General features: G+C 45.5%; 1 protein-coding gene across 1 annotated transcript in view; it reads right to left on the reverse strand.

Moving 5' to 3' along the window:
• COL6A3 (collagen type VI alpha 3 chain) overlaps window positions 1-11,647 on the reverse strand; it is an 86,053-nt gene extending 74,406 nt beyond the window's left edge. The window contains exon 1 of the mRNA XM_082840874.1: window positions 10,970-11,647. Coding sequence (XP_082697000.1) covers window positions 10,970-11,401 — 432 coding nt within the window. The 5' untranslated portion in view covers window positions 11,402-11,647. The remainder of the gene's footprint in view (window positions 1-10,969) is intronic.
• Window positions 11,648-12,180: the final 533 nt, after the last annotated feature.

The following is a 12,180-nucleotide window of genomic DNA, read 5'->3' on the forward strand; positions in this document are numbered from 1 at the left end:
ATCAAGAGAACGTATTTCTTTCTACAGTGAAGTGACAGCCAGTGGTGATAATGGTGCCATTCCAAAAACACAGCCCAATCTTCTTGGCTTGAAATGGTCAACACGTGCTAGGCACGGATCTGCACGATACAGGAGGGCAGTCCTCAGCGCGCCGTGCTTTGGTTCCCCAGCGTCCCCAAGTCCTGGCCCGTGCTCAGGGGAGTCCCCTCAGGCAGTACAGAAACCCACGCTTGGCTGGTTGGTCTGTTTTCTTCACTGAGGATGAATGCCCAAGCCACGGCCCCAGTGTTGCCCCATTGCTCTCTAGAAATCCTGCAAGACCATGTTCTACTCTAGGAATCTTCTAGGTCTTTCCATCCGGTCATACCTTTCTTCCCCACACTCTGCTAGACCTATTCCTGAGTTTGCCTTTTGAAGAAAAAAAAGCACATGCAGTATTTGTGGTCTTTGTAAGTTTTCTTAATTGAGGATATACACTTTAGAGTAATGTTAAAGTACATCATACATATGTTATTCTTGATTCTTTCCATTAAAATTGAACATCCGGTTTCTTTACCAGCAATAAGCATCCTACTAGAAAACTATTTTGTGGGAAAATTGTCAGCCCACATTATTTAAATTTTACTGGATTCTTTCCAGAAATATATACTGTCCTTTCCAAGACAGCCTGTGATATTCTAATTGGTCGAGAACTTTTTTTAAAATGTGGGATCCACAGATTTTTTTTTAATATGGGATCCACAGATTTCAAAGGATCTGCCAACCTCCCCCAAAAGTGTACAACATTGTTTCTGTGTATGTGGGAGTCTCTGGGGATAGCATCCAAGTTCACATGTGATTCTAACCGCCTCTAGTCTAACTCCCCACTGAAGTTCAAGCACCACTCCTTCGAGAGAAAGATTTGATGCAATTCTTCCGGGAGGTCCAGTTCAATTGTTTTAAATACTTGATCCGTGCACAAGAGGCAGAATTTAAAGTAGCATTTTTGTTTTGGAATGAGGGCAAAAAAATAGTATAGGACCTCACTGCAAAGCATTGGACAATGTAATCCATGTGGAAAAAATAGGACATGACCACTGCTGAGTGTGGGATGGGACGAGCTTCAGGCTTCTCTGCAGACAACCTTGACAGAGAACATCGGTGAATTATGCACTGAGTAGGTTTCACTGGTTTTGGTTTTGGTTTGGTTTGGTTTTTACTATCCCTATACTGTCCCTATACTATCCCTACACTGTCCCTATACTATCCATATACTATCCCTATATCCCTGTGTGGGATCTCTATTAACAAATTCCAAAGTTTGGTAGTCTTTGGTAGAGCTCAATAAAATCAAAATCATGATAGAACAAAGTCTTAATGTCTTTCTGAGGCACTAATGAGTTACTTCAACTATTCTCTAAGGAAAATGAATTTTAAATTGGTTGAAAATTATATGTAAAGATTTTTATTTCCAAGATCTTAATCTTATAAGAGAGTGGACCCCTAAATGAATTCCTTCTCATTGGGACACAAAGTAATGAAAAAACATTCAGTGCACTGGAATTATCTTTTCTAAAACCTATCCAGATGTTGAGGGGAGGGAAAGAGGGGAGAGGGGAAGTGGGGGAGGGGAGGAAAAGGCAGAGGGGGGCGCAGGAGGGCAGAGGGGAGAAGCTCTTCCAACCCTGAAAGTGAAGGACAGAAAATGATGTTTGTTGGATGATGAGTTATCCAGGCTCCACTGATGATTAATGGACTCACATGTTCAGTTGAGCTGAATTCCCAGGTGGGGAAAAGGCCTTTAGATCCACACACTTTTCCTGCCACAGGGCTTAGGAGCCAGTCATGGGGCTCAAGCATTCCTAGACCAGCTGGTGAATATTTGTTAACGTTTTTGTTTGCAATTAAATCTCTCCTAGTGTTTACCATGTCATGGCATCCCACTTTTTAAAACTGCAGTTCCTGGCAACAAAGCTTGGAGAATTTTTTTCATTTAGATTTAAAAGACGTCAAATAGCATCTCCCCAAATGATCACCCAGTTTGTCCATTTTAATAAGGGGGAACAAGTCACCCTCCCATTACCCTTCCTTAACTCTCCCTCCCACCCCCAAGAAATAGAGACAAAAGAGCACAAGTCATATTTTCTGGGCCCCTGTCTCGTGGGTGGGATTTCACGCCCTTCTCCCAGGAGCCCCATGGCTGGACTTTCCCCCATCTTATAGCTGGGAAACTGAAAACAGGTGAGGCATAGTGTTTTGCCCACTGCCACATTAAAAAAAAAAAAAATTGAACCAGAATCCTAATGAAAGTTTGTGTTTCCAAAGCCCAAGGGAAGAACCCCAGGAAACCCCAAGAGGATGTGCCGGATTTGGCCCCAATCTCAAGGAAACCCCCGACATCTTTCGGGGAAAAAATACAGTAAATTTCTTTGGTGGTGACACACCAGATTCTGTATCAACAGACGCCATTTGTCTGCTGCTGATCTTTCAAATAGGAAAAAAGTCAAAATTGGCTGCTTGAGACCCTCGTGTTGGGTGGGGTGTCAAGCTGCTTTGTGTCACAGATTCTGTCCTAAAGGCAATAGATTCAACCAGAGAAGTTCATTAAATTCTTATCTTTCTATTGCGCATTAGTCATTCCTTTTTTTACTCAGCCTCATTCTGAAAAGAATTTGAGATGCCTTTTTCCTTTCTGTAGCTGTCCACTTGAAACTTAAAAAGATATCTCTTATTATAAAGACTGCTCTACATGGGCCTTCAACTCAAAATTGTATTCAGAGTCCAGTGACATTCCCCAGCCATTGTGCAATTCCATGAAATTAGTTTTCATTAAGTCTCCTCAGAAGCTTTTTCATTTTCCATGTCTGGAAATCTTTTCTAAGACAGACACACACATGCACACAAGGCAATCTTTTTCAAACAAAGACTTAAATACATCCAGAGCTCCCATTTTGAAGTCATTTATTTGGTCTCCTCCAAGCACTGCTTTTTAGAATCAGGCTGGTCCTCCTAACAAGTTCTAGGACTTCTGTTAACTCCTAACTGTCCCATTTTAAGTGGGAGCTGCAGAAATAGTGGAAGACTGCAGCGACAGAACTATGCCCACCTGCCGTGAAATGAAAAGTCACATTTCAGTAAACCCTAGGGGTCTCTAGCTTGCAGCCACCCTAGTTCTCTCTCTTTTTCTTACCCTTCTTCTCTTTCCTGCCTGAATCCTGGGAAAAGAGCCCCCATTCTTGTCCCCAGAGAGGAAGCTATGAGAGGGAGGACTTAATCTTCTCCGGTTAGCGAAGGAGGAGAGCGGAATTTAACATGTTATTGCTACTTGAAAGAGCTTTGGGGGAATCCTCAAAAGCAATCCATTTGGAACAACTCTAAGAAGATTCCTCCAAATAAATGCATCAGAAGCTGCTCTTCTACAGTTTATTTTACAACTTGAATCTCGCATTTCCATTCTATGAAATTGTGCTAGAGAAGAAAATAGCAGCCACGTGTACACATCTGTAAACAATTATCTGCTCGACCCAGGCTCTGAAGGTGTGTTCTGTGAGAGCAAAACTTAAGTCTTCTGATCCTGTGTATTGACTTGGTCTCACTGCCACCTACTGGTATCCTTGTTAGACACTCAGAACTGGGCCCAAGATCTTTGGCTCAAGTAACACAGTGTCTGTTCATGTCTGGGCTATTATAGATAGTGCTGCTCTGAACATTGGGTGCAGGTATCTTTTCAAATTAGAGTCTTCATCTTTTCTGGATATATGCCCAGGTGTGGGATTGCTGGGTCATGTAGTAGTTCTATTTTTAGTTTTTTGGGGGGGTTTGGGGGTTTTTTTGCGGTACGCGGGCCTCTCACTGTTGTGGCCTCTCCCGTTGCAGAGCACAGGCTCCGGATGCGCAGGCTCAGCAGCCGTGGCTCACGGGCCCAGCCGCTCCGCGGCATGTGGGATCTTCCCAGACCGGGGCACGAACCCGCGTCCCCTGCATCGGCAGGTGGACTCTCAACCACTGCGCCACCAGGGAAGCCCTATTTTTAGTTTTTTAAGGACCTTCCACACTGTTCCCCATAGAGGCTGTACCAATTTTTATTCCCACCAACAGTATAGGAGGGGTCCCTTTTCTCCACACCTTCTCCAGCATTTATTATTTGTAGACTTTTGGTATCCATCAACAGATGAATGAATAAAGAAGTTGTGGTATGTGTATATATATATATACACAAAGGAATATTACTCAGTCATAAAAAGAATGAAATAATGCCATTTGTAGCAGCACGAATGGACCTAGAGATTGTCATACTGAGTGAAGTAAGTCAGACAGAGAAAGACAAATACCATATGATATCACTTATATATAGAATCTTAAAAAATGATACAAATGAACTTATTTACAAAACAGAAACAGACGCACAGACATAAAAAACAAACTTATGGTTACCAGGGGAAAGGGGATAAATTAGGAGCTTGGGATTAACAGATACACACCACTATACATAAAATAGATAACCAACAAGGATTTACTGTATAGCACAGGGAACTATATTCAATATCTTGTAATAACTTATAATGGAAAAGAATCTGAAAAAGAATATACATACATATGCATATGTATAACTGAATCACTTTGCCGTACAACTGAAACTAACACAATATTTTAAATCAACTATACTTCCATTTTTTTTAAGTGTCTATCTTGTTTATAAACAATGACTGTTCAACAGCTCACGCAGTAGAACAGAGCAATCCAGAAAGGGAGGGTTTGACTGAGCCTTGACAAGTTAGCCTCCTCCCGGAATGAGGTCACGTGAGGATGTGCCGAGCACCGTCTGGGGTTACCTTCCTTCTCCCCATAAAGGCAACTTGAAGAACCTCCAGATTAACTGCCCAGATATTTGGAAATTTATTTAAAGACGTATTCCTAGGGTCCAAGATAATAAACACAAAGCAGAAAGTTCTATATCTGCTATAGCTGGAAAAGCTAGACACCACGATGCACATGTAAAGGACATTTCACCCTCTTAAATATAAGCTAGACACCACGATGCACATGTAAAAGACATTTCACCCTCGTAAATATAAGGCAGCCCCACAGAGCACTTCCTCCATTTTTCCTGCTAATTATAAACATTAGGCAGAGATTAGTTCAGATTTAATGTTAGGGCAGAGAATGCCTTAGAAGACGCTTCAGAAGGAATTGCACAAACATCCATTCCATTCCTGCCCCGTGACACACACAGGGCCGTCGGCTCCAGGGTAGATCCCAGCGCTATCCTCCCTTCCTGCCTTGGCCATGGACTTTTGGGGCTACTGGCCTCTCCAAAACCATGGTGTTCCATTGTAGAACTGTTCAAACACAGCGGCTAAAGTGTCCTCCTTTCATAAGGAAAAACTAAACATCTCGTTTTCTAGTCTGATTCGTGATCAAGTCTAGAAGAGAAAATTATTTAAAAGGGAATTTTTAAAAAATGACATTGAAACCTCAGATAAAGTATCACCACACTGTATTTAGTGTAATATCTGGGAAAAATTCTGCTTAGTTCCTGTCTCTATCAGGAAAGGTCAGTTAATCTCTCCCAGACTCACTAATTTTACGTGTAAAATGAGGCTGATTGCCTGATGCTTTAACCGGCAGTGATTCTGTGACCGCTTTCTTTCATCTATTACCCTAGGCTCTGACCACCGGTGGGTTTCCTGCTGTCCCCACAAGAAACAGAGAGGCCCGCAGTGCACGGCGGGGCAGCCTGTGGGCTTAGCTGAACTGGCTCTGGGTGCTGGCACTGAACTGCTGAATCAAATGATGAGGATTCCAGAAGAGAAAAACCAGTTTCCTGGAATGGCTTCTCTTGAGACCTGAGTCATCTCCAGCTGCTGTTCAGTTCTTAATTTTGAAATGCAACCAACCCACGAGCTCTTCCATCTAGCGGCCAATTCTCGATGCTCTGGGTCCATGAAAACTGAAGGTATGGGTCAAACCAGGGGGATTTGACAGAAACATTTGCCATTGTACCTTTCCCCAGCCATTCCTACCTCGCAAATGTTTCTCTGTACTTCATGAGTCTTAAAATTCAGGAGGACAGCAGGACTACGCTATGCAAAACGCAGCCAGACCCCTACGAAAGACTAACAACCTGCCTCTGGGAGAGGGTTTGGCAGAACGTTTCATATTTGTCCTACTTTTCTGCTTTGCTTTCTCCTTCCAGATTTTTTGAAACAACAATTACCTCTCTGCTAAACAAACTTAAAATATGCTACTCTATAAAAGACTGGCCGATGGCAAAAAGTGCCTTTCTTCACGTGAAACTCCAAGATATACTCTTGAAGACTTGTACTCCCTTGATATTCCTGGCCTTAGACACCTACCTGGGAGAACACATGAGCGTGTGCCGGGGCGCCCAGGAAATGCTGATTTTGCTTTCCTTCTAGTACTGGGACCTCAAACCAGCAATTCACCTCCCTGTGTTCCATTTCTTCATCTGAGGTGTCAAGGGCGTGGGGAGACCATCCACCAAGGTAGTAATTTGGGGATATTTCCAGTAGCCAAACGGAAATCATATATTTGCCGACCAGAGGGCAGGACCTAAGTCTTAGTCATTTTTGTCCCCTCCCTCGAGCCAGAGCTCCACGCCCTGGAGCACAAGGGGGTTTATTAAACTTAAAGGAATATGAGACGCATAGACCAAGGGCAGGTAAGGAAAAGTTTGGGAGTTACTGGATTAGTTCATCTTAACAACATCTCTTCCAGTTGTAAACTTCAAAACTCCTACAGGGATACAGCATTGCACGAATAGGCAGCCTTGATCTGGTTCTGAAACACCTTTGTGTTCATTCAATTTAAACTTTTTTCTCAGTAGATATCAGTAAAATGTTTCCTTTCAAAGTTCTTACTTGGTTCATGCCCTTGTCATGAATGTATTTTAGAAAGCAGAATGTTTAGTTGCAAGCAGAAGTTCACCTCAATACGTGCATACCTGAGCATAAGGAAAAAATAAAATTCTAAATGTACATTTGCTTCAGATATTACAGTCACATTTTTTAAAATTATGTATTGGAGCGGTCTCCAGGTGAGTCCCAAAGTGACCCACAAGCTCTGTTGAGATGTGTATCAACAGATTCCCTGCGGTCCCGGAAACCCCACCCCAGGGACTCCCTACGATGCACGGAGATTTTTCTGGAGCTCAGCGGGATGCATCGTCCTCTAGAGGACGATGCATCTTTCCTCTACGCTTTCGGGAAAGACTACACCAGGACAAGGGTGCTACTTCACAATTTCATCTGCTTCCTAACATAGCCTGATGAGACCAGAAGGTACTAAAATTACGTTTTCAAAAATTAATATAACGAATTCCTGAAAGGAACCCCTCTTTGTAAATCAGGGTGCCGCAGGTGCTCCCTGAGTGCGACACGGCCATCACCCATGGTTTAGAGGGGACAGGCAGTGTCTTTTCTTGAAAGGGTAGGATTATCTCCTACCAGATTTTTGGAAAGAGGGAATCCATATCTAGAAATGTGGGTGAAAAGAACCTTTCCTTGTCTCGCTCAAGGCTGTCTGAAGAAGCAGGAAATTTTTAAAGCTTCCCTACTTAAAAACCTGAATCATTTTGAGCTTTCCTTTCCTCAGTGAGAGCTACTAATAGGATTTTTTTAAATGCCAGGTCACTCCTCAAATCGTCAACTATTTATGCAGCAGTGGTGTGGTTTTTACAGCCTGCTTTCCACAGCTAAGACACCAAGAAAAGTTTGCTCCTGTGGGTTTCCGTGGAAAGGCTGCCCAGGACACAAAGTCCCCTTCAGATGGGAACCAGCCCACTATTCTTCTCCAAGAGATAACAAATCCTCAGTTTCTTCCAAAAAGAAGAAAGAACTAATTTTCAAATAAAACTTTTGCCTAAAGTGATTAACATACCTGCAAGACAGTCTCATGCAACAGAATTCGTGACCTGCCTGTGTATTTTAAACCCTAAATGTGGAATTTCACATAAAAGTGGGTAATGAGGGCTTCTCTGGTGGCGCAGTGGTTAACAATCCACCTGCCAATGCAAGGGACACAGGTTCGAGCCCTGGTCCAGGAAGATCCCACATGCCGTGGAGCAACTAAGACTGTGCGCCACAATTACTGAGCCTGCGCTCTAGAGCCCACGAGCCACAACTACCGAGCCCGTGTGCCTAGAACCTGTGCTCCGCAACAAAGAAAAGCCACCGCAACGAGAAGCCCGCGCACCGCAAAGAGTAGCCCCCACTGGCCGCAACTAGAGAAAGCCCATGTGCAGCAACAAAGACCCGACACAGTCAAAAAATTAATTAATTAATTAATTATTTTTAAAAAAAGGTGTGTAATGACAAAGACCCCTGTAACCAGTTGTCTAAATACTCTGAGCAACAGCACAGATGAAGCCTCCGTGGCAAAAGTCTACTAACTTTCAAAAGGTCTGATTTCAAGCCGGCTTTAGCGGCGGCATCCGTAACCTCCTAACCTAAAACTAAGGTCAGGTGGGGAGCCTCCCTTGAGTCATGAATCCATCATCAATCATCAGTTGAAGAGAGGGGTTTCTTCCTACTTTATCATCAGTGTTGTATCAGGTTCTAAGGCACGAAATCACAGAAAGCACTTACGATGACAGAATGAGCTGCAGTGAGTCCTAAACACTGAAAATAGAGGGAGGGGCAGAAATAAAAACAATTCTAATCAGGAAGGTAGGAATTCTTCTTGCCTTACATCAGAAGTATCCTTAAGACCCCAAGTTTGGACGTTCACCATACATCCTGTCACCTAAGGACCACAAAGCATGGTGGGGTGGGGCACACACCCTCCCAGGGGCTGGAACAGCCTGGGTCAAGGGCTAGCATTCTAGAGACTTCCCCAGCTGCCTCCCAGGAAGGTGGGAGTAGCTACACCCTCCAATTCCCCCACTGGAAAAGGGCAGGACACCCACGCTCACCACCCTGCTATGGGATTGTTCCCCAAGTTCTCCTCTCCACCAAGTATCTTCTCAACGGCTTCCTCACTGCCGTGAGCGGGGAAAGAGAAAAATAAACCTTATGGTGATGGAAAACCCATGCCTCCTCCAAGAAGAGACGAAGACCACAAGACCATAATTCGTATAGCTTGAATTCCTACAAAACCCCTCACCTCCCCACCCTTCTGCCTTTACCCTCAGCAAAGCCCACACAAGATTGGGACTGACATACGTACACTAATATGTATAAAACAGGTAACTAATAAGAACCTGCTGTATAAAAAATAATTAAATTAAATTAAATTAAAAAAAAAAAAAGAATGAAGCAAAACGCTGGTGCCGTCCCTCCAGGCCCCCATCCCCAGAGGTGGCCTGGATGAGGGATGCCTGCTCAGCTGCTCTGGTCACAAAGCCAGTGTCGGTCCCTGGGGAACAGCTCTCTTCTCTGGCACGTCTTTCCCCGTTAGTTGGTAGAGGCCCCGGGAAGCATAATCCAATTTCCCCATCACTTTTAATAGAATATGATAGGAGGACACTGTCTTCTGGGAGAGCAAATCAAACAGTATGTTCCAAATCTGGATGTAAATTAGCTCAGGATCCTCCAGTGCTGGGCCATCTGCTTTCCTGAAATGGTAAAGATCTGACTGCTGTCTGAGCCACCTACTGGTGCTGTGGCCTCAGCAAGTAATTGAGCATCTCAGAGCCCCTAAGCCTTCATCTTTAAAGCCAGGGAACCACACCTCAGTGCCTCCTAACCGAGAATCTCTTCCTTTATCTTTAGCCCAGCAAAGAACTCAGAAGTTTCAATAATGTCCGACAGCCAACTGGTGGTTTTCAACATCATTTTGCTTAGGAACAAAAAATACCTGATTTTAAAGCCACTTCAGTTTTTTGAAGTATTAAGAATGGGTCCCCTGGGAAGTTGGGGGACCCCAGTGTTAGAATAGTCTATCTGCATGAGCTCTGAGCAGCCCTGCAGCTCTAGGACCCTGCAGCTCTCGTGTGGAGGCAGCTGTGTGTAGGCTGGCATGGGCCAGCCCCTCTGAGTCCCCACTGGGGGGGACACTCCCCTCCGCCTACAGCAGCTTGTTCTTGGGGTCCAGACCAGCCTTTCAATTCGCTCCTTGGGCAGGCTGTGAAATGCCAGTTTCTGTTTACACCCCCCAGTACCCCTCTGGGGTCTCCTAGGGACCCCACCCCTGCTCCAGTCCTAATTTTCTAGCACGGTAGCCCCTGAAACAGGTCCCCAGAGTAGACTGGCAACTGTCGGATAACACTTTCCATCCTGGGCGAGAGGGCCGGACCCCACCCTCCTGGCTGGGGAACAGGCTCCCGGCCTCCGGACTTGGTGCAACACAGGCCAGCCCGTGGCCCTAGGGGCCCTGCCCTATCCACTGGGCGTGCTGCCCAAACACCAAATTCCTCTCCTCCTCTGACCCCTGCAGCTCCTTTAGGCAGCCCCAGAGGACTGAGGCTCCAGCCGTAACTGCAGATTCCTGAAAAGATGGAGCCCCGATGGTAATAGCTGAGTAACTCTTGACTGGGTCCTGTGCCTGGACACCAGGGTCACCGCAATCCCCCGGAGGTGACAGATATACCCAACCAGCCCATGCCCCGGGGACGTGGGAGAACTCAGAGTCTCCCCAAGGTAGCTCTCGAATCCTCGGAAAGACACTTCTGCGAACAAAGCAGATTCTCAGATTCCAGCTGAGCTGCAGTTTATTTATGTCCAATAAATAAACCGTGAGCCGAAAAGCACCGCAGTCAGGAGAGCAGAGGGTGATGGGGGTGGGGGGGAGGTAGCAGGGGACACAGCACGACTCGTGGGCAGCCAGGGCCTCGACCCAGCTAGGGAAACCCAGGTGGCACAAACTGAGACAGAAAAGTCGGCTGGATCTTCCAGAGACCAGCGGCGTGTACAGAAAACAGACTCTACAGGAGCGAACCTGAGAGCCATCGAGAAATGGTCAGCGGGGTTTAAAGCATTTCCCTCTGGCCACAAACCCAACACAGGGGGAACAGGGGCGAAGCGGCACTTACCCTGAGCAAACCTGGAGAAGCGTGTGTCCCTGGGCTTCGATATTCAATTATGTGCGAATCTGACACATGTTTTCCCCACTTGGCTGCGTCTCCTTTTCCTTCTGCAGGAGAGGGGACCCCGAGCAGGCAGAGAACTCCCCCTGTGGTCCTTGCAGGGGGCTGCTGAGCGGGAGAGCTGAGCGGCCTTTGGTGGAAGACTGAGCTCCAAACTGGACCGTGTCCAGGGATACAGTCAAGGCTCCCTCCAGCCCCTCCTCTCCCCCTCCCCACTCGGGCCTGCCCCACACTGTAAATGAAAACCAGACTCTCACTCTGTTGCTTCTGGCCCAGCCACGGGCTGATGTCACCTCGGAAGGCTGTCTTCACCCTACGAGCCCGTAGCTGGATGCCTGCAACTCTTAAAAAAAAAAAAAATCCACCCCTTCTACTCATCACTTTAAAACTCTTAAAAAAAACTCTTAAAAAAAAAATCCACCCCTTCTACTCATCACCTTAGGGGCTGGGTCCCTGGCCGCAAAGAGAATGAATTTTGGAATGTTTCTGTGGGTCTCCATGGTTTTGCTGCAGTGTTTTCCAACACCATCTGAAAGGAAAACAGGAAATGCAGTCTCCCGCCTCCCCCCTCACCACGCCCTCCCATTTCTTCTTGAAGTTTCTGAATTGAGACTTCTCCTAATAACCTCCCCTTTCAAATATAAAAAACCAGCCGTTAAAATCACCTTGGCGTTCTGCTAACCAAAGTTCTGTTTGCCGGTGAGAAGACAAGGAAAAAAGACTACTTTTTTTTTTTTTTTTTGGTAATTCTGTATATAATGATTCTGATCATGAAGCTAATGGTCCCAATTCCAGGACACCTACGACAGGAGCAAGAATGGTTATCGTGCTCAGATTTACAGGAAAATTCTTGAGAAAGAATTCGTGTTTCCTCAAGGCTTTGTACCTTTCCCAGCACTTTGATATGTGTTATCTCTTGTACCAGGAACGTCTCCACCTGTTAAAGAGATATGTGTCATGTTTTCTTAAGTGAGATTATGATCTCATTTTACAGATGAGAAGAATCTGGGTTCGTAGCAGAGCTCAGATCAGAACCCTGACCGTGGACACCCCCAAACTGCTCACTGCTCACCCATCGCACGGCCCCCCCTTGAAAATTTGGTTCATGTGAGATATCAAGAGACATCTGAGGAAACAAACTTATGGTTACAGGGGGT

This window comes from Leucopleurus acutus, assembly GCF_964270905.1.
Source record: "Leucopleurus acutus genome assembly, chromosome: 6".
NCBI lineage: Eukaryota > Metazoa > Chordata > Mammalia > Artiodactyla > Delphinidae > Leucopleurus > Leucopleurus acutus.